Source organism: Micromesistius poutassou (genome assembly GCF_964030765.1).
Source record: "Micromesistius poutassou genome assembly, chromosome: 23".
Lineage (NCBI taxonomy): Eukaryota > Metazoa > Chordata > Actinopteri > Gadiformes > Gadidae > Micromesistius > Micromesistius poutassou.
In genome coordinates, this window is record NC_140293.1 from 4,293,983 (window position 1) to 4,315,360 (window position 21,378).

Consider the following 21,378-nt stretch of genomic DNA (forward strand, 5'->3'; position numbering starts at 1 on the left):
ACGGCATTCCATGGGTGGAGGTTCACAAACCAGTTGGCCCGGTTTACCTATCCCAACCTGTCGCGTAAAGGTTCACAGGTCTCCCATGTTTCGCTGTTTGTCGTTTTCCCTCCTGTTTCTCATGCTGTTACTTGCGGTTGATTTGGTTTCCTAGCTGACATCGCTAGCCTTCCCATGTGTCCTTTTTGTATATATTTGCCCAACCGGAAAGGGGGAGATTGAAAAAAAAATATTATATCTGAACTAAAGACAGAAGTATTTTTATGTGGATATACACATCTACAGACAGTTCTGTGAGATGGCTTGGTGTCTTGGCGCCTGCATCGAGACCACCCATGTTTATGGTAATACACCTGTTTCCCATCTGTCACTCCTCCAGGTTCCATTTTTACACTTCTCCAGTCACCAGCCATAATATGGGTCACAGTCTACCAGAATAGTATGCAACTGTTGTGGAATATGAAACTGACGCACAATTGATATCTTATTTGTTTTTTTTCAGAGATTGGTTTTGTTCCTACACTACATGTTTAACTTTCTCCAATGCTTTTAAAGGTTTTTTTTTTATCGCCCATTAAGACCTTTTTTTTTTTTGCTTTAGAGTGCCACCTAGTGGGGATTGCGGTGTTATTTGCTAATGCGGGTGGCCATAGGTCCAACATGTATAATACGCATCGCCCATAAATGGTCCAATATATATTTATTGTCAAATTTGTACTTCATTTACTTTCGGATTTGCATGGCTTTAATTTTATACGTATGCACATTTTGGCGTATGCACAACCAGGGACGATTTCACTCGGTGAATTTAATCGTTTTATTTTCGATTTTTTTTAAGAACTTTTACTTGTGAAACAATGGTTCTTCTTTCCTTTTGTACGAAACTGTTTTTTACACTAAGAACTCCGTTTGAGTCGGCCTTTTTTTCTGCAAGATTTGAAGCAAATCTTCTGTCCAAGGTTTATCTACATTATGGAACACTACATGTAATGCCTGTATTGTATTTCCCATGTAAAAGCACAAATACATGCTTCGTTTAAAAGAACATTTTTTTGTTTTTCGTGTCTGTCTCTCTAAGTTTGTTCTATTCAGTAAAACATTCAGAATAAATAATTGTCTGAAGGGGGGGCCTTTTGTTTAATATTGCAGTTGCGACAACCATTCCGATTGTTCAACATTTTAACACTACATAAAATGTACTGTAAGTATTTAGTTGCAATATTTTTGTACTGTTAAATCTATTTCCGGAAATTGCCGAAGTCCGGGGCTCCGGGAGTACCCGACGCTTGTTGGGAGTTTAGACGAGCGGAGGCAGCAAAATGGCGGATGAAGATATTACGCTTGATGGAAAACCTCTACATTCGCTCCGAGTTGCGGACCTTAAAGCTGCTCTTGAGCAAAGAAAACTCCCTAAAAGTGGACCGAAAAATGCACTGATAAAGCGACTAAAAGGGGTACGTTGTGTTTCTACGTGGGGACGTATGTCGAGTCTGTACAAGTTTAGCAGGAGGGGAGAGATCGGGATTGACGTTAAAGGCCGTAACGTTGTGTAGATCCCGGAGCGGGAATACAGATATTGGCTACCGCGCACAACTCTAAAACTAGATAAATAGTTGTCGCTTTTTTTATTCGCCGCTGTATTTATTCGGAGTTGCGTGTACTCCCTCAAATGTGTGCACATTGTTGCACTGAGTTGAACTATGCACCTGTCAAGTCGAGGCCTAGCGTTTAGTGGCGTGCAGAGCCATCACACACTGTACTATACAGTAGTTCATAATCGGCCCGCCGCTCCGTGTGTCAGTATGGGGAGGGGGTGGGGAGGTGGGGATGGTAGTTGCGCGTCGACACTTGCCAATGTAAACAGTTAAAATGGCGATATAAATAAATCCACCTTTACTGTAATCAAATGTTGACATTTGCCTAGTAAGTTTGTTGCATCCGTGTTAAACCCTCTGGGGTTTGATGGGATCCACGGTAATGGATTTAAAAAAAACAACGAACGTGTGTTTTGTGTACACTAATGACAACATGCATATGATTCCTCGGGGGAAATAGTTAGCCCCTTAGCTGCTGTGGTTATTAGGCATTTATGATTGTATCGTGGGAGAGAACCGTGAACCGTATTCGCACGCTAGATCCAATCGAATGACAAGAGCAACTGTTGCCAAAGCGACATTTGTTCGAAATCACCGTCCACTCTTAATGGGCGGGTTACGGAGGACATTTATTTGGGACGGACCTAGCTGGTATTCATGCACAAGCCAACAAGACCACCAACAAAATAATACCTCCAAAGGCAAATATTCCTTTCCAATTTTATCAAAATGTATTCCAACCTAACCAACCACCATAAAATAGTGCAACTTGCGCCAAGTGTTCATAAAGTGAATTACTTTTTTCAGAATTCGATGAATATATCAATAAATCGATTTATTATTTGTAATTGTTTCTGGCCTCTTCTGCAGGCCCTGATGTTGGAGAACCTCCAGCGGTCATCTGCTTCTCACTCTGGGCTGCAGCCCAACTCCCAGGTCAGATAAGTATTTATTTTAAATAATAGACTTATTCAGTATTACTATAGTTTGTATAGTGTTTAACTGTGGTTGTAGCTGTATTCCGACCTCAGCATATAATATATCTTTCAAGTCATACAATAAAGGATTATATAATGCATACCCCCACAAAATAACGTCATTGTTTGGGTTTTTAAAAGTTACACATATTATAAACGTGTACTTAGCATCATCTTATTTGGGATGGGTCATTAACTAAGGGTATTGACGAAAATGTACTTACCGTTTGAAATGTGCTCCCCCTACAGGCCGTTTGCTCTCCTGTAATATAGCATTCAAATGACTACACCATAATACTTATCCCAAAATAAAATGTAATCATGGTACCTGAAATCACAAAGGAATCAATTATTGCACATTTCTGCTTAATAATATCACATCTAGATTACTATATTTTAGCGTTCCTGCCAAGCAGTCTCTTTTGTAGCAAATAGAGCATAGCCTTCTATGCCAAAATACATGAGGTGTGTGTGTGTTAACAAAAGCATGCCATAGATCAGGTTAAATATGAATTCAGTTAGAGATGGAAAGGTGGGCTAACTGTAAACCTCCATTGACTTTGGTGTGTGTGTGTGTGTGTGTACCAGATAGGGGAGGAGATGAGCCAAAACAGCTTCATTAAACAGTACCTGGCTACGCAGCAGGAGCTCCTGCGCCAGAAGCTGGAGAGAGAGGCCCAGCACGCCACAGAGACGGATGGTAACGTTCACACACGTCTTTTCCTTTCTCCGCCTCCACGCAACCATCACAGTTTAGCCTCAGGTCGACTCTGTCGATTGAGAGAACCTGATTGTGTTAACACCTGCCATTACAACAGTTTGTTACTATTGAGTATACAAATAGTTTACTTATTATTATTATTATTATTAGACATCTTACTCCGAGGTCTACACAAGGCCTGCAGACATTGGTGTTTGAAACATAACCATCACCATAACAGATATACGATCATGCCCCCACGATCATTTAGCTGTTTTTGAAGCCCCAGCTGGCGTTGTGTAAATGTCGCTTCACCTATAACAAAAAACCTTGTTTCTTGCAACATTGCATATTTTTTGGTACCAATGTTTTGGTTTTTCCATGTTAGTGTAGGGTTGTTTTTTTATTCATACATATGATAACTTGCATATCTGCAATAGGGATGGGGATCGAGACCCGGTACTATAAGGACCTGGTTCCAAATTTGTCAAACCCCGAAATTCCAAAAGATCCAAGCTTATCGATGCTGCTATCGAGTCTAGCGATCCTATTACCTAAAGTTTTATTCTATTAAGAGATGAAAGTGATGTCTTTGAATGAAATCACTGGTGCGCAAAGATATATTGATCGCCTAATAAAGATTTTGAATTCCATTTAATAAGAAGAATCGAATGCCCTCGTTCACTTCATTTCTCAATTGGTCAATCGATTGCTTCATAGCATGGTTGAATTAGCAAAGCGGTCAAAGGTGTGGCTACTTTTCAGTGAGGTCAAAGATAAGGAGGAAATTAAATGTCGTTTATACTCCCAAGTACATTTCTTGTAAGTAAACACCTCAACGAAGCGCATCAGTTAAAAGTACATGCAGCACCTTCGCCTGTCTTCGATTCTGAACACCACCGACTCCAGCTGCTGTTGTGGGACAGTCATCCTCCTCCACCCAAGATATACATGGTTCAAGCAGTAAATCAGGGTCATGAAAGTCCTGTACACCTCTACACTGTGTGTATCGAGCAAGAAAAGCCCCACCTGCCGTCAGATCCTTCCGAAACTGAAGGACCACTTAAGCGTTCAGGGAGGAGGCTCTCCGTTTGTGCCTGACTAAACAGAAGGTTTGGCCTGACCAAGGCAGCCATAGCAGCCAACGTTACAGAAGCAGGAGGCGTCCCGCTGCCCCGACCTCAAGGAAGACCGTGACACAACCAAGGAAGCTGAGTATGATGATGATGGCACACTGATCGCAGAAGAAGAGATTCCTCCTCTTGCCGTCACCGCAGTCCCTCCAACACAGCGTAAGACCGCCTTGGAGGAGCTGTTGCCGAGGAGGAGCAAGAGCTACAAACCGTTCAACCGACCCTGCCAAGAGATCCAGCTCTACAGAGGCCTGCCCGCGATCATCCCTATGGCCGGAGACCCTGTCCTCTGGTGATGGGGGAAGAGAGACACCCTGCACCTGCTAGCTGAACCCTCTCACAGCTACCTTTGTATCCAAGCATCCTCTATCCCTGCGGAGAGGGTTGGGACACCATCAGCCAGGAGAGATCTAGGATCACGCCTGACATGGCAGACACGCACATGCACAATTGTAAAGAGCTGTATATTATTATTATTTTTTATTATGTAAAGCTTATTATTATTATTATTATTATTATTTATCATTTATTTTCTGTAAAGTTGTAAAAAAAATGGGTTGGACATTTATTGCTTCTGATATATTTTACATTCTCATAGTGATTTGTTTGTTGAAGCGTTTATTGATTTCCTTCAGTTAAGAAATCAAAGTTAATCCACAGAATCACAGTTAAACAATACAATAAATACCAGTTCTGTTATGAATTAACTGATGTCTCGTCTTTCTACCATATAATAGAAAATGATTGATGGTGGTTTCGATAACGACTCAGATTGTGAGGCAGTAGGGAAAAAGGTATCAATATCATGAAAATGTAAGGATCACCATCCCTAATCAATATATAATACAATATATAATCATAGATATATATTTTTTATTTTCCAGTGATATATTCCTCTTCTAACACAAGTTAATTCAATTTAACAGATGCACAACTATATGAAGCCTGTTAAACACTGTAATGTATATCATATGATAGCCTAGTGGTTAGAGCAGGGGCCTTTCCCTCCATGATTACCCGGTTCGATCCCCACCTCAAACATGTATGTAATTGTGCTCTCTGATGATGATTCCGCCATGCTAATACCGATGCTCCAGGTTTGACGTGTGTCTGCCTGGTGCACGTGAGTTCAACCTACCTTCTCACTGTACAAGTGGGCTGAGGAGAAGCACTTTTATATGGAGTGGTACACTACATTATTTTAACAGCTCAAATAGTTTCTCTTTTAGCTAGCTTGATATGAAATAAACGTATCTGGTCTATGCAAATATTGTGTGTGTATTTTTTTAACGCAAATTTCCTGTCTCTCCCTGTCTCTCTCCCTAACAGAGAGCTCCGCAGCAGAGGAAAAGGAGGAGCCCTCTGACAGAAATGACAACTCGTCCTTCACACTGGACACGGTTGGTCATCTTTATAAAGTACAAGACTTAAACATGTAGAAGTAGTAGGCAAAGTTAGGAAAACCTTCATAAAGTAAGGCAGTGGATGCACAGTGGTCCTTCCATTAGCAGATGCTTCATTAAACCGCTATAAATATCCATTGCACTATCCATCGCATATTCATTCACAATGCAATCTGTGTGAGATTGTATAATAGTTTTGAAACACCAACCCAGTGTTTATGTTCAGCTCTCTAACAGTGGACCTCTCTATGATACTGTCTCCCGGCAGCGTCACTCAGTGGCCCCTCAGCCAATGATGGCCCGGCCGGAGCCAGAGGGCCACCGGGGCCTCCGCATGGGCCTGCAGGAGGCTCCGGGGGCCCCCGGCAACTGGCCCCTGTGGAGCGCCCGCCACCAGCCGGAGCCCTCCCCGCCCCGCGCCGTGGCCTCTCTGTCGGTGCGAGTCCTGGGGCAGCCGGACCGCCAGGGCCTGCAGCCGGCCGTCCCGCAGCGGGCATACGACAAAGAGGGTGTGGCCCCCAGCGAGCCGGGATCCGCACACTCCGTCCTGCACCTAAGCCGGTCGGCCATGGCGGCGGCGGGGCGCGGCCGGGACGGGGACGACAGCGACGACGGGGACGACGATGATGACGACAGCGATGAGGAGAGTGACGAAGAGGAGGAGTGGGGGGTGCAGGTCAAGTCGGGCCGGGCCCCCGCCCAGCTCCGCCCCCAGCAGCCGCAGCAGGCGCGTGCCAGCGCCCCACCCGCCGCATCCCGCTCCCGACGCAAGCTCCAGCCCCCGCAGCACATCCCCCCGCCGCAGGCGCACCCGCCCCCCATGCAGCTGCGCCACCCCACCCCCCCTCCCTCGCCGCCCCCCGAGCTGTCCTTCCCGCTCCCCGACACGCCCAAGCAGAGCCCGCCCAACGTGGAGGAGGCGGGGGGGTCGGGCGGGGAGAGCCCCAGGGCGCGGGCGCCAGGAGGGCGACGCCGGCCGCCGCAGCTCCAGCAGCATGACGAGGAGGACGACTCTGACTCCAGCGTGCGCTCCAGCAGCCCCGAGCCCACCCAGCGGCGAGGGGCGGGACTGCTGGCCCGGCTCGCCCACAGGATGGACGCCGAGAAGGGGCAGCCCGCGGCCGGGGAGCCGGAGGCCGTGGACATGTCAGTGGGCGCGGCGTGGCGCTCCTCCGCTTCCTCCTCCTCTACCTCCGCGGCGGCAGTAGCCGGACCGGCCGTCGCCGTGATCCCACGGAGACCGATGGAGGGCGAGAGAAGGAAAGAGGCGACCGGAGACGGTGCAGGGAACACGCGGCCGGGGGCGAAGGAAAGACCCCAGGAGACGGAGGAGGTGGAGAAGATGGAAGTGGAGTCCACCAGTCGGGAGGAGGAGCCGCAGAAGATGGCGCAAAAGCAGCCGGGAGAGGAGCGGGACAAGAAGCGAGCAGCGGAGAGCGAGAGACACCTGCCTCCATGGAAGCGAGGTCGGATGGGGGTGGCCGCGGCGACGACCCTGTCCACTGGGAGAGGAGAAGAGGCGGGGCCAAAGACGGACTTCGCCCACAGCGAGTCTGCTCTTTCGAAGGCGCCTGTCGGCACGCCATCGGTGACCGTCAAGAGGCCTCACGTGACCACCGTCTCTGCTGCACCAAGCATCAAGGGGCTGCCCATCAAGGCGCCGCCACGAGGCGCGGTGGTGATCACTGTCCGCGACTCCGGGTCCTCGTCTGACTCGGACTCTGGGTCTGACTCGCACTCGCCTTCGTCCCAGTCCTCCGCCTCATCGCGGGAGAAGCCCCGACCTGCCAAGCTTGTCAAGGTTAGCGGTTTCACTCACTCACATGTCCTGCTACAGAAAAACCTTTTGAACAGGTCTTTCATGCTATGTCGGCGTCACCAATGTTAACCGGATGCACCTTGCAGAGCGCTGGCCACGGACGTGAGGCAGCCGAGGAGAAGCAGAAGACCAGCGTGGACGGGAATAAAGCGACTCCACGCCAGAAGGCAGAAAGGTCCGTCATAATCATTACTTTCTCCAAAAAATAAAACACAGATCCATATGTCGTCAAGCAGTACCACTGGCTCATTCCACCCGGCTCTTGTGAGTCAAGTCCCCTTTTGTGGTAGAATCATGTATGGCTACTACTTAGTTTCAAGCCCATATTTAAGGTCTGTCAGACTTAAGTTATCCTCGAAAAGGGCTTCACTCATTTCTAAACACTTAGGTGTGAAGACACATGAAGAAGAGAGAGGACCAAAATGGCTGCAGACGATATTACACTGGGTTTAGTTGCATCTGTAATTACAGGCATAGAAGCCACAGCAGTGGAAATCTAGCTCAAGTGGCCTCTTGTACGGTATGTTCTGGAACCGTAGGTTTAAATCTAAGCAGTGCAACACACAGTGGATATTGGTTTAGATCCAACACATCTGATCGGTTAAAGAAAGATGTTTTGCATTAGGCATCAGGCGATCTCACGCAAGCACTTAGTATAAAACTTGTGCAGACCTTTGAACCTTAAAAAAACAATTGTGATCATGGGGGCTAATCCCACTCTTGAAGAATGCATTTGCCAACCCTACGACAGTGCAGAGCTGAAGCGTTTACGACAGCCAGAATTGTATTGAATCATTTTAGCCTTACTAAATGTTGGTTCATAAAAAAAGTGTTAAAACGTGTGGCAAAATAGCAAGGTGTTTTAGGTTACTTATTGTGTTTTAATTTAGAAAACAGAAACCGATAGTACAAAAAAGATAATCACATATAAAATGGTGACGGTTTCAATGGTGAAAATTTAAAGGAAAATACTTTTGGAAGTGGAAAAATAACTTACTCAATATACGATATATAAGATGTTCAAAAACGTATGAAGGTCAAATTATGACGGGGACAGCCACCGAAAAGGCCACTATCAATGAAACATACACTAAACTATACACTGCCCCGCCACACACACTTTCATAGGTGAATACAAATAGAAATGAACGGCAACATAGCAAACGTAATGTCTAACAAACCGTTAGACATTACGTGTATTAAAAGTAATTTCAGATAGCTTAAGGTGGACCAAGGGTTATGGAGGGATGCATATTTCCTTGAGGATACACACAATTAAAACAGTCTCCCCTGTCAAGTTGCATTGGTTTTAAGCACCTGCTTAAGGACCGTTGTCACGATTTAAGTGGTTTTACTGTTAAACACTTCTTCCCCGGGGTTGTGTTTGGCCTCAGGCCGAGGTTGAACTACTGGGAAAAATTGGCAGAAGCATTTCTGTGTGAATCGCAATTTGCACAGGCTTTGTTTAACTTTGTCAATGTCGATAGGTCTGTGTTATGAAGGGATGCACTCACAGTGACGGGGGGTAGCTGGCTGTTTGATACATTTCAATTCTAATTCAGTAATGTAAAAATTATATATTATTCATGGTCATGTCAAAGCTCTTGGCTACAGCCTCTGAAACCCTTGACAAGGAAGAGTGAACAGGTAATGACACAAGTATGAATGTATGAATGGGCTTTTTCAATAGTGTGAGCCTTCAGCTTTGCATTTTCAGTTTTTCTTTTGTGTGATAAGACAGCTCTGCTTTCACTGATTTGGTTTGTGATAAAAGATTTGTTTATAATGGACCCTGGGTTTGACTTGAATGGGGTTAGGATGTGGCTCTCCCTGTATGAAAATGCCCTGGGGTGAAGGGCAATATACTGTGTCATCTTTATTTATACCAAACTATGTGTTTGAATCATAAATATATGATTTCCCTGTTAACATAGTACAGTTGTATGCCAATGAGCAAGGACTATTTTTCATCCAGTTCGAAATGCATTATTGTCATGAAACATATGTGTTAATAGGGAAGATATGATAGATATGAATATATGATGATGCAGATATGATACAATTCATATGTAGCTATTTGAAGATATAAATCGACTCGTTACCAAGTTGGCTGACTACTATGATATAACGCTAACCACTGGTGCATGGACGCCAACAACGCTTGATTCAGATGACATCGATCCTGCTGTATTTCTGGTCAGGCGTTCAATGCGACAGCCTCCAACACGGCGTGGTACTGAGAAGAAGCCGGTCCTCGCCTCACTCTCTCTCCTTCTCCCCTTTTAATTTACAATCTCGCTAGCCAACATGGCCGTCGTGCATGCATCGCATCTCTGAGACCGCCGCAGTGTAAAAGGCAACGAGTGTTTCGCGTCGCCAATTTCAATATACGCCTAACCGGAATAAACGATTACGACGGAGCATTCCTTGCCGGGTTTAGGGCCCGGCAATATGCTGTCCGAAGCCAACAAAAGCGGGTAAGATAAAGCTAACGAGGTCTCGGGTTGCTAGTCATGCCCTTTATCTCTCGAGCTGCAGTGAAGTTTATATATTCGCGGAATTGTTTTTTTCTAAGTCGCGGGTCAATAACTCGATCAGTAGAAACGGGGCGTTATATGTTATGAATCGTTTAGAAATAGCAACGTTGACAACGATGTTATTTAAACCAAATACACAGTGGAACTGGAGAGATACCACTGCTTTCTAGCAGTGGTATCTGCTACCCATTGTGTTCCTGGTGTTCAGAGACAACCCACACACTTCTCCATTTTCAAGATAATTGCACCAAAATATTACATGACAGGCGATATTACATGATGTCGAGAAGTCCAACCGACACGCAAACCTGATTATTCAGTCTTTGCTAATGGCGTAGGCCTGCGATTAGAATATTGCTATTTTCTTATTCTGTCGGATGTAAACTTGAATAGCATCATAACTAAAAAGGTGGAGGTATGGGGATTTCCCAACCTATAAGTGAAGCTTACGTGACATTGAAGCCTACAAGCCACATGCATGGATGATTAAATAACCATCTTATCTAACGTTATGTATAAAGTTAAATCTATGAAGTAACTTATTTCATACATTACTTAATTAGAACATACAAAGGGGGGGATTTTGTGGATATAACAACATAGTGTATAACATTCTCCTATCAGATTGCTCAGTGTTATCTCTAGTCCTTTAGTCGCTTTCCTGGATGTCCAGATTGTAGGTGACCCCAGTCCTACCCAGATGTAGCTCAACATCGTGGTGCATCACCTGTGTAAAATGGATTATTAGCCTTGTTCATCAATAGCTGGCCCAGCGATCCTTACTGGGCCGGAGTGACATCCTTTCAGGCCTCGACCACACCTCCACAGCTGGTTCTCTGGGATTTTAAATGAGCGCAGGAGTCTCCCATGACACCAGACACAAACTATGTGGCTGCTTACTTGTCCGATTTAATGTTGATAAGATAAGATGGACTTTATTATTTCCACATTGGAAATTTGGGAAAATTTCGTGTTATAGCTTTTATATTTAATGGTCAGTTCTACTGAAATTACATAATTACATAATAAACGCTATGAAGGCTTAAGAACGATTAAATTTTTTGTAGTTGTTAGTCCAACGATGATGCGTTTTGTATTATGCGATCCAAGATGACGTAATATGTCCACTCGCCTGGTTGGTCGGGATTGCTTTTCAATGGAATTGTGTACATTTCTGTGCGTCCATGTCCACACTCTGCCCAGGTGCACTGCCATCGGACTCTGTATTGTTTTGATTCATATTTTTGTCCTTGTCGTGTCAGCTGGCCGGGGCTATAGATAGCTCAAGTGACCCACATCCCTGGCACCGAGGACTCATCCTGGGTCTCCCATACCGTGTCCTACACATTCCTCCTGTCTTGTTGGTTCTCTCTCATGCTCCCTCTCGGGGGAATTAGTCTGCTCCTCGAGGCTCAAGACTTGCATGCATATGTAGACGGCACGTTTTATTGCTAATTACTCATGTTAGTTAGTTTCATCAAATGTAGCTACTTGGGGCTCACTGGTGTATATTTCAGACTGTGGGAAGGAAAAATTGTGTGTGTCTGTCTTGAATAAACCACTGTTCGTTATCAACACAAAAGCCCATGAGTGAGGGGGGGGGGTGTCCACCGTTGTTGTATTTCATCTCCCACGCAGCTCATTCTGGTCCTCTTGTCTTTCTCTGATCCCCTTCCAAGGGAGGTGTCTGAGTCGAGCGAAGCACCGGCGAAGGAGGCGGAGCCAGACACTCAGAGTGCCATGGCCCAGGAGCCGGCGTCCGAGGCCAAGCCGGCAAACGGCAGCGGCGGCCTGGAGGAGGTAAGGCCACTGGGTGGGCGGGCGAGACATGTGTCGGGTTACTACCAGGTTGGCTTATGCGGGAAACAGGGATTCAAGTCCAACCCCCTACCCCTTAACCGGCCAGTCCCCTTCTGGTGCTGCCACCGTCCCCAGCACCTAGTTAGGACATGGTTGAGGCAACGTCTTGTTTTAAAGCTATCATGACCATAAAGCTTCTCAGTGGGCTTAGCGGTAGTAGAAGATGTGAGGCTCAAACGGTAATGGGAGAGAAAGGGTAATGGTTAAAGGATGAAATTAGACTAACAAACACAGGGGGGGGAAGTGGTGTAATGTGCTACTTGTTTTCACGTCGCAGATGTTTAGGTTTTTAGGGAAGGATCGAGATTTGATGACTCCGATGTATTTCGGTCTGTTAAGTTTTTAGTATTCCTGAGACGTGCCGTGGCAGGGGTGGAGTTGGACTTGTGCACGGGGCAAAGGCGCTCTTGAACTAACACCTATCATGTCATTTCCTCCACACTAATCCTTCACATCTATCCTGCTGACATGCTCACTTGGCTGTTTATTTTTCGTGTGTGTGTGTGTGTGTGTGTGTGTGTGTGTGTGTGTGTGTGTGTGTGTGTGTGTGTGTGTGTGTGTGTGTGTGTGTGTGTGTGTGTGTGTGTGTGTGTGTGTGTGTGTGTGTGTGTGTGTGTGTGTGTGTGTGTGTGTGAGACATTGTATGGATTAACTTGGCCTCTAGGATCTGTTACATAATGAAATGTAAATCCCCATATATAAGAGGTGTTTTTACACCTAAACGGTCTATTCCTGTCATTTTGATGATATTAAATACACATCTGTGTACAGACTTCTGCACAGCCCAAGTCCATTAATTAGCTACCTCCATTAGGTTGAAAACAGTTAAGTCAACTCTTGCAAACCTTTCTCAACAGAAAAGTCCTGTTGTAAAAGATGTCTTGGTTTATAAATGCAAATCCGGTGCATGCAGGCTTTTTAAAAAACATGTGCGTTTCCTTGCATGCATGACTAATGGACAGTGTGTGGCAATAGATGTTTACGTTTGTTCCAAGACCTCCCTTCACTGTCCTCATCCCCTTTACTCCACTGCTCTTCCCTGCAAATCTGTCTCTATGTCCCGCTTCTCTTTCAATGTCTCTCCTCTGTATATTTTGTAATGGTGTGACTGTTGTTTTTAAAACCCCATTGATTGCTTTGTTATGAAGGTGCCCATGCCTCTTCCATTGTCCCTATTGGTACCTGCTACGTACTACTACTACTACTACTACCAACACCACCACCACCACCTCCACTCCTCCTCCACCACCTCCTACACCTCCTGCCCTGCCATGCCCAAGCGTCTCCATGGCACCTGACTTGGTACCACAAGTTAATCTGCTCCCCCACAAAACCCCCACCCCACCTCGGGCCAGAGTCTGCAAGGCACCGCCCAACATATGGCTGCGGTGCCCCCACCTGCCGAGGCCAGAGTGCCAAAAGGAGCCAGCTGGAGCCTGCGTCTTGTCCCCACGCACTGCAGCCATGGCAACCCCTCCCGGCAGCTTGGTTGCTGGAGTAACCGCCTCCTCCTGCAGGAGGGAGCGGGTGTTGGAGGGGCGACAATAGAAGTTGAACTGAAATGAACGGGTGATGAACCAGATGGCAGCAGAGTGGTGGGGGCGTGTCTGTCTCCAAAAGTCCCCCACCTCTCCCCCCCCCGCCCCCGCCTTGTTATCCACACCCACCAGCTGTTTTGTGGACGAGCTCCTGCGATGGGCGTCTCCACACAGGCCGAGAGCATGGACGATCGAAAACCGCAACCAGGCGCTACTCCGGCCTACGTTGCCTCCTACGGTTTCAGCGCTTCTGGAGAAGCCCCTCCCCCTTCGGGCCTGTAAACATTGGACAAAAACAAGTCAAGCTCTTCCCGTTTCCCTTGCATCCAAATCTACCCCCTGCTTGTGCAGAGGGAGAGCTACACCCTCTGCCTTGCTGAACCCTTCGCCTACCATGGCGATGAAGATATTGATTGGAAAATGGAGTGGTCCAAATGGTAATAAGAGCTTGAGGTGCACACCCCCTAAGATCCAGTTCAAGTGTGTGTGTGTGTGATGAAATGGACACACTTCAACAGACTTGAAGCTTTGCCTTCCCTGCCACCACCCCACTAAAGCCCGACCTCACCTCCCACTCCTTCCGGCATATCAATCCATGGCACCAATGAACGTTTCCCACCAACACGGGAGAGCGAGTGGTTAATACAGAGGAAGCTATTGACGTCGGCTCCACGCGGTACCTTTCCCCACCGTCAAACCAAGCCCATACCCGGGCTACAGCACGAAGAAAACTCAGGGGAAGGTTTTGGGAATCCAACCTTTTGTCCCTGGAGTCGGAGCAAAGCCCTCACTTCATTTTGTGACACCTTGACTCAAAGGAGAGGACAAGGGAACTTTTGAAAGACACTGGACTATCTAATGTGATCATCCCGATCATGCAAGGATTATAAACTCATCAGTCATGATCTCTTTGTGATATGGACATGTGGGCGTTGCTAAAACCATAGCAATTTATCAACAGACAATTCCTCTGAGGATGTACAATGACATTATTGCTATTGGAAACCGTTTTTGTTTGCCTCCATGTCTACATCATTGCCCTAAAAGACTGTAGATATGAAACACTTCCCCCTTGGAATGAATCCCCGGGCCAGTTGAATGGTTCACCTACCCAAAGACTTTTATTATGACTTGCTGATAGTCAGTCAATCAAGAACATCCCCCCCCCCCCTTCAAGAAAAGAGTCATATCCCATGATCAGTTCCTGCCTGGCGGCCAATCTGCACACTCAAATCCAGCCCTGCCCTCTGCCCAGTGCCTTCTCTGATTGGATCCTTGCCTAGATACAGTAGCCATGCGGTTGGGCCTTAGCAGAGCCAGTAAGGATCAGGTGTCAATGGTACCAAGAAATGACATGTCATTTTCTTTTCTTCATATATTTTACATATACTTTACGGGGTCAGAATTTAAAAGACTGACTTATTTCCTTTTTTCCCCCTTTGTAAACATTTTTATCAGGTGTACTTCTTTTATGGTAGTCACCAACGTCTGCTTTTCTTGTCTTTTCTCAAGTCCCCTTTTTGAATAGATTAGCGTTTCAAACCTTTTATCTAGAATCCCACTGGGACTTGCTGTGCCTCTGACTGACTTGAGTCCGTCCTGCAGCTCTGTGTTTCCACCTCTGCCCAAAACAAAACGCACACACACGGCCAAGCCAGGACGTCTGCTAATAATTCCTGGGGTGTGTCGTCTCATCGCTCCAGACTCATCCGCACTGGTCGATGGCTCTGCCTCGGGAGTCTCTGAGGGAGACGGCTGGCTCATGTTACCGGATGCTCACGTTAGGATTAGAAGAGCATCAACATGCTGCTATTACACAGTTAACGTCTCGTACACACGCAATCCTAGAGTCGCTTTGGATCCTATTGTATAAATGAATTAATAATTCCCTGCATCTAGGCTGTAGGTGCCCTCGTTTTTTAATGGGTCGTATCGTGGCTAATGGCTTCCTATCGAGTAGTGCATTAGAAGCTGATATTGTTACTGTACGATAGGATCTTGGGTTTAGCCTCATTGTGTGGGTGCACGCACACATAGGCACGCAAGCACACTCCATCTTAATTTACATCTAAGTCTTTTGGCAGAGGTGGAAGGTGGAAATCTGCAGTCTCAGTATTGACCCCACGCACGCAAACATTTATTATCAGTATTGTGTAGATGTAATTGAATTGGAAGCTGCAGGCCAGGCCTGTGCATAGTTTATAACCTCCCCCTCCCTCCCCCCCCCACACCTGACCTCTCCTCCTCTCCGTCTCACCTGCTCGGTTTTTATTAGACCTGAATTATTTTACAGTGAGCCTCCTTCAAGACTCAACTTCTCATCTCATCCCACACCCACGGGGGTTCTTGTATTTCCCCTCTCTCTCTCTCTCTATCTCTTCCTCTGCCTCTCTCTCTTTCTCTCACTCTAGAGCACAACTCCTAAGGCTTTTGCTGCCCGCAAGATCTCCCTGAACAGTGAGTATACCATTCACAAAGCCTAGTGTCCCGATGCCTTGCTCAAAGATGAAGATGGTTCGGCGGGGTGCACTTGTTATATGAAATCCAAATATGGGTTCTCCTTTTAATATATTTTCTTTATGTGTAATAAGAATTATCTAAGGTATTGCAGCATATAGGGCTGTTTAGTTATGATAATTCATGTAAATGTATACTCAACCTATGAGGTGAGCTTTTACCTTGCATTGATGGTATTTGAGCCTCTTGGCTATCCTATACACCATAGGTGACGACTCTTTTAAGAGGGTCTTGTCTATCATCATGGTCATCCAATAGGCCTGGCTCTGTACCCCCGCCCAGTACCTAGTATTTCCCCTGTGATTTGTGAGTATAACCATGGCGCTTGGCCCATCACAGGCAGCAAGACCTCTCCACCCACCGGAGTGGACGGAGTGGCGGAAGGGGGTACGGCCGTTGAGTCAGAGACGGGGGCCGCCGCCGGGAGGAAGAGGAGGTGGGGCTCCAGCACCGCCGTCACCACCAAGAAGCCGTCCATCAGCATCACCACAGACTCCCTCAGGGTAAGGAGCCCCGTACTGTTACCTGTGTGTCTCCTGCAGCCAATCACACGAGGGCTCTCACTACCGGTGTCTCCTGCGCCCAGTCACACGAGGGCTCTCACTACCGGTGTCTCCTGCGCCCAGTCACACGAGGGCTCTCACTACCGGTGTCGCCTGCGCCCAATCACACGAGGGCTCTCACTACCGGTGTCGCCTGCGCCCAATCACACGAGGGCTCTCACTACCGGTGTCTCCTGCGCCCAATCACACGAGGGCTCTCACTACCGGTGTCTCCTGCGCCCAATCACATGAGGGCTCTCACTACCGGTGTCTCCTGCGCCCAACCACACGAGGGCTCTCACTACCGGTGTCGCCTGCGCCCAATCACACGAGAAACATTCTCAGTTGAGGGGAAAAAAGCAGCTGCTGCTAATTGCTCAAAGCGCAGATGAATAATCTGCATAAACAGTATGCCAGGATTTTTTATGATTATTTACTAACTGTTTTTAACTGATGTTAATCTGTGAACATGATATTGTCTTTGTCACGCGGGTCATTTTTAACATCCCTGTTTTCTAGTGCTGGGGTACGTTCACCCAACTGCTACAGCAGATTTATTCTAAGTGCTTTTTTTTTTTTTAAGTGCTGTCTTGCAAATATATTTAACTAACCCACACCGATGACCTCATCGGTGCCCGGGGACAAGTGGGAGAGAGAGAGAGAGAGAGATGGATGTTATAAGGAGGTGCAGGCACTGCATGTGCCCACATCTTTTCCTACACGTCAATTGTTTATCAAGGTAAAACCAGCTGAAAAAAACAACACCAAGCTTTTTTTTTTTATTCCCACTCACGTTCTCGTAGTCTTTGATCCCGGACATCAAGATGAGCCAGGAGGCGGTGGTGGACCTCCACCCAGAGGAGCTGCAGCTGTCTGGGGAGGAGGAGGAGGAGGAGGAGGAGGAGAGCCAGGGCATGGACAACGGCCGCGCCGACCACGACCTCGGCCTCAAGATCCGACGCACCGTCACACAGGTGGGAGGGGGGGGGCCTCAGGGTCTAGGGGACTCTTGTGTCCCTCCTTTCTACTCTTGTCCAAAACCATTCTCATGCTACAAGATGCACATTTACGTTATGTTTCACTTCGTGGGCATTGGGTCTTAAATCCTTGATCGCCTGATAACCTGCATCTGTGGTGCCCAGGGACCACAGATGCAAATGAGCTATTCAGCTAACTCTGGTATAGAACCTGTTCTGTACATGGTGCATGGTCAACTAAACCAATAAACTAAACTAACCTGCTCTGAAGTAGATGAAGGTCGTCCCCACACTTGAACATTTCCCGACTGGTCTCGGGAGACAAGTCGATTGGCGAGATAGAATCTCAGATGGCTCAAAAACAGATGGCCTCCTGTACCTGCTCCCATATAGGTTGTCCCGGGCGACGGGAAGGAGAACGGCCAGGGGCGGGAGCCGCAGCCGCCGCAGGACAGAGACCACGACGAAGAGGAGGAGGGGGGGGAGCAGGATGAGGAGGAGCAGCAGCGACTGGAGAAGGAGAAGCAGCGCAAGGCCACCAAGGAGCGCCGGAGGAGCAGCACCCGGGGCGAGGATGCGGCCGCGCCGCGCCACAGCCCGGTCCGGCAGGAGGCCGAGGCTCAGAAAGGTAGAGGCGTCACGCAGGGAACAAGGCGTCTGGAATGGCCCCTTTTGTTTTAAAGGTCCCATATTATACTACCTGGTGTGAGTGGGATTAGCCGTTACAAGCCGCTTTGAAAATCGGCCTCTTCTGACATCAGAAGTGGGCGTGTCCACCTAGATGTATGACGGATAGATGAGCAACGTTTGGAACACTCCACTGGGTAGGCTGGTAGACTGATCTATCCAGCACACATCTAGGTGGACAAGCTCACTTGTGATGTCAGAAGGGGCTTGTAACGGCTAACCACACTCACACCTGGTGGTATAATATGGGACCCTTTTTAAGTTGGAAAGATATATTTAGAAGATATGCCCACTCTGAATTACAGCGATCTGACGCAGGGAACTCGACTCTTATCGTCGGTTCGTCTTTACGGTGTATAGCGGCCCAGGAGACGGTCTGGCAGCAGCACTCCTCTCTGTAGAGCCACCGTTATCTCAATCTTCCTACACAATACCCACCAATAGGTGAATTAATAAACTGCCCCACCCTAAACGGTACCCTCACTAAAACGCAATCAAATCAGATATGTCTCGCGTTTTAAAAAGGTTCTCAAATGGATATAACCTTAAAATTGCTGTATACACATTTTCAAATTGGTCGGGACATTAGGCTACCAAACCATAAACAGAACCATACAGATTCGGGCGCCACCTCCCTATCCTATTATTCCACTGCTCTGGCTGTCAGTGAAGCAGATAATTGATTATCAAATTGTTTTTTACTGACTTTGCAGTCTTGGGCTTCAAAGGACATTTCAAAACGAATAAAACCACTGCAGAATGCGAGGGCGCATGCATACGCTGTTAGCCGAGATCATGTTCAGGTTTTCATCGACTCAAACCAGCGAATTTCTTGGGAGTGTGTGGCCACAGTCACCTATCTGAGATACCTATCTAGATATTTTGACCAAGGAAGGAATGTCCTCCTCCATTCTCTCGCCCACTCTCCCTTTTTATATAAATGTCTTTGTCGTATTCGGCTCTCTGTTGCTCACATACTTGCTCATCTCTCTTTCTCTCACGCTCTCACACCTTATCCTTGTGTCTCTCGCCCGCCCCCCCCCCCCCCCCCCACCTCAGTCACTCCCAGTGACAGCGTTGTGCGGCGCTCCATCAGCCAGCAGAAGTCGGGCATGTCCGTCACCATCGACGACGCCAGCGCCGCCCTGGCCCCCAGGCAGCCCTCGCCACCTCGCGGGAAGCTCTCCGCCATCGTTCACGTCAGCAACCTGGTGAGCCCGTAGCCGTTGGGAAGTTAGCCTGTTAGCCTTTTTGCCGTGAGCTTCAAGCCGTTGGCTTCTAGCCTCTAGCTTTTCAGCTGTTGGCTTATGGCAGTCAGCCTAGAGCTGTTAGCGCCGGGCTGTTGGCTGCCAGTCCAAAAGGCAGTTTGAGGTACTGCAGACCTTTTGTATTGAAGCAGTCGAGGGTTAGGCCGGGACGCTTCACTCCTCATGTTTTGATCATTCAACGGCCATATCTTCATATATCATATCGTGTACATACATGCATGGTTTCACTGCAATGCCGGTATCAAGGCAAGCATCGCAATAAGTGAATGACTTCATTTCAAATTGATACAAGATCAATTTATTTGATTGTAGTCCGGCCCGACTCTCCGTTGACAGGATACCCCTGTGTGTGTGTCTCTTGGTCTGTTCTGACCCACCCCTGTCCTTCCCTCCCCAGGTGAGGCCCTTCACCCTGGGCCAGCTGAAGGAGCTGCTGAAGCGGACCGGCAGTGTGCTGGAGGAAGGCTTCTGGATCGACAAGATCAAGTCCCACTGCTTTGTCACGGTGGGTACCCCCTCCACCCCATCGTCCCTTTATAGCTTTACCAACAATTCACACCCGTGGGTGGTATCTGCCACCCAAAGACCGTTGCATCACCCCCTGATCAAATATCATCATTAGAAAGTCGTGGTCCGAGTCCAACTCCTAGGCTCCACCGTCACTTTACCCTGGATCGCTCGCTCGTCGTTTATTTTTTTTGCCTTTTTATGATGGAGTGAGAGAGAGGAAGGTATGGGAGATAGAAGGGAGGACATGCAACAAAGCACCATGGGCAGGATTCTAACCCGTGTTGCTGCCATCAGGACTGAGACTATATGGTACGCGCTCTACCCGGTGAGCGACCAGGGCGCCCCAACTTTAGCCCGGATCGATCGATCGCTCGCTCGCTAGCCGTTGAACAGTTGCTTGTTTTCTGTGCTCAAGACCGGGACTCCAGACCACGCCGTATGTAGGGGCTCGTTCAACGTTCCTCCCCGCATCTCAGGATCACATCTGGTACCTCTGGACACGAAGCCGCTCTCTTTCGTGGTCTTATAAATATTGTTGTTTTGTTTTCACACAGTACGCCACGACGGACGAGGCGCAGGCCACCCGGACGGCCCTCCACGGGCTGAAGTGGCCCCCGAGCAACCCCAAGGTCCTCAGCGTGGACTACTCCCAGCAGGACGAGGTAGGGCCCCCAAGACGGAAGATGTAAGCCTCCCCACCTGGGCTCAGGTCACCAGATGTGTGTTTTAGAGGGTGGTTTCGAGGAGATCCTCCGCATTTGCTCGAGTCGAGTGCACGTCCCGCCCTTTCAGCCCACTTGTCGGTCTCCAGCGCCACCCTAATGCTTGTATGTCGCCTTACATTTAACCATCCATATTCTGTAGTTATTCAGACTGTAGGTGACCAATCCACAGAGTCAAACTCCTCCTGTGGGTTAATCTAGACTGCGCTCTGACAAGCCGGGACACGGCAGTCTCCGCCTGCTCAGCTGACGGACTCTTAACGGTCTCTCTGCCCGCAGCTGGACTTCCACAGGGGCACCCTGAAGGTAGAGCGGCTCCCGGAGAAGCCGGGCCCTCCGCCGGGGGGACCTCCCGCCCGCCTGCCCCCACTGATGCCCGAGCGGGAGCGTGACCGGGACAAGGGGCGGGAGCGCGGGGGCGCCATGCGGGAGCAGTGGGTGGAGCACGGGCCAATGGGCGTGGCCATGCGGGACCCGTGGGCGGAGCGCGGGGGCCCCTGGGCGGCGGCGGCCCTGGCGGCGTTCGCGACCAGTGGGCGGAGCGTGAGCGGGAGATGCAGCGGCGGGAGCAGGCGCGCTGCGAGCGGGAGTGG

At 48.2% G+C, this 21,378-nt stretch overlaps 1 protein-coding gene and 1 non-coding gene across 2 annotated transcripts in view; both read left to right on the plus strand.

The window, feature by feature from the left end:
* Positions 1-1,310: 1,310 nt before the first annotated feature.
* acin1b (apoptotic chromatin condensation inducer 1b) overlaps positions 1,311-21,378 on the plus strand; it is a gene marked incomplete at its 3' end in the record, with an annotated part of 20,789 nt that continues 721 nt past the window's right edge. The window contains 16 exon segments of the mRNA XM_084487504.1: positions 1,311-1,454; positions 2,466-2,531; positions 3,161-3,272; positions 5,735-5,805; positions 6,077-7,609; positions 7,714-7,802; positions 11,844-11,964; positions 15,974-16,019; positions 16,419-16,582; positions 17,425-17,595; positions 17,992-18,226; positions 19,345-19,496; positions 19,951-20,058; positions 20,618-20,725; positions 21,065-21,292; positions 21,295-21,374. Of these exon segments, the coding sequence (XP_084343630.1) occupies positions 1,320-1,454; positions 2,466-2,531; positions 3,161-3,272; positions 5,735-5,805; positions 6,077-7,609; positions 7,714-7,802; positions 11,844-11,964; positions 15,974-16,019; positions 16,419-16,582; positions 17,425-17,595; positions 17,992-18,226; positions 19,345-19,496; positions 19,951-20,058; positions 20,618-20,725; positions 21,065-21,292; positions 21,295-21,374 (3,419 nt within the window). The 5' untranslated portion in view covers positions 1,311-1,319.
* On the plus strand, positions 5,463-5,572 carry LOC311368890 (small nucleolar RNA U6-53/MBII-28). The gene has a single exon (XR_014640044.1). It is a non-coding gene; the product is annotated as a small nucleolar RNA U6-53/MBII-28 (small nucleolar RNA).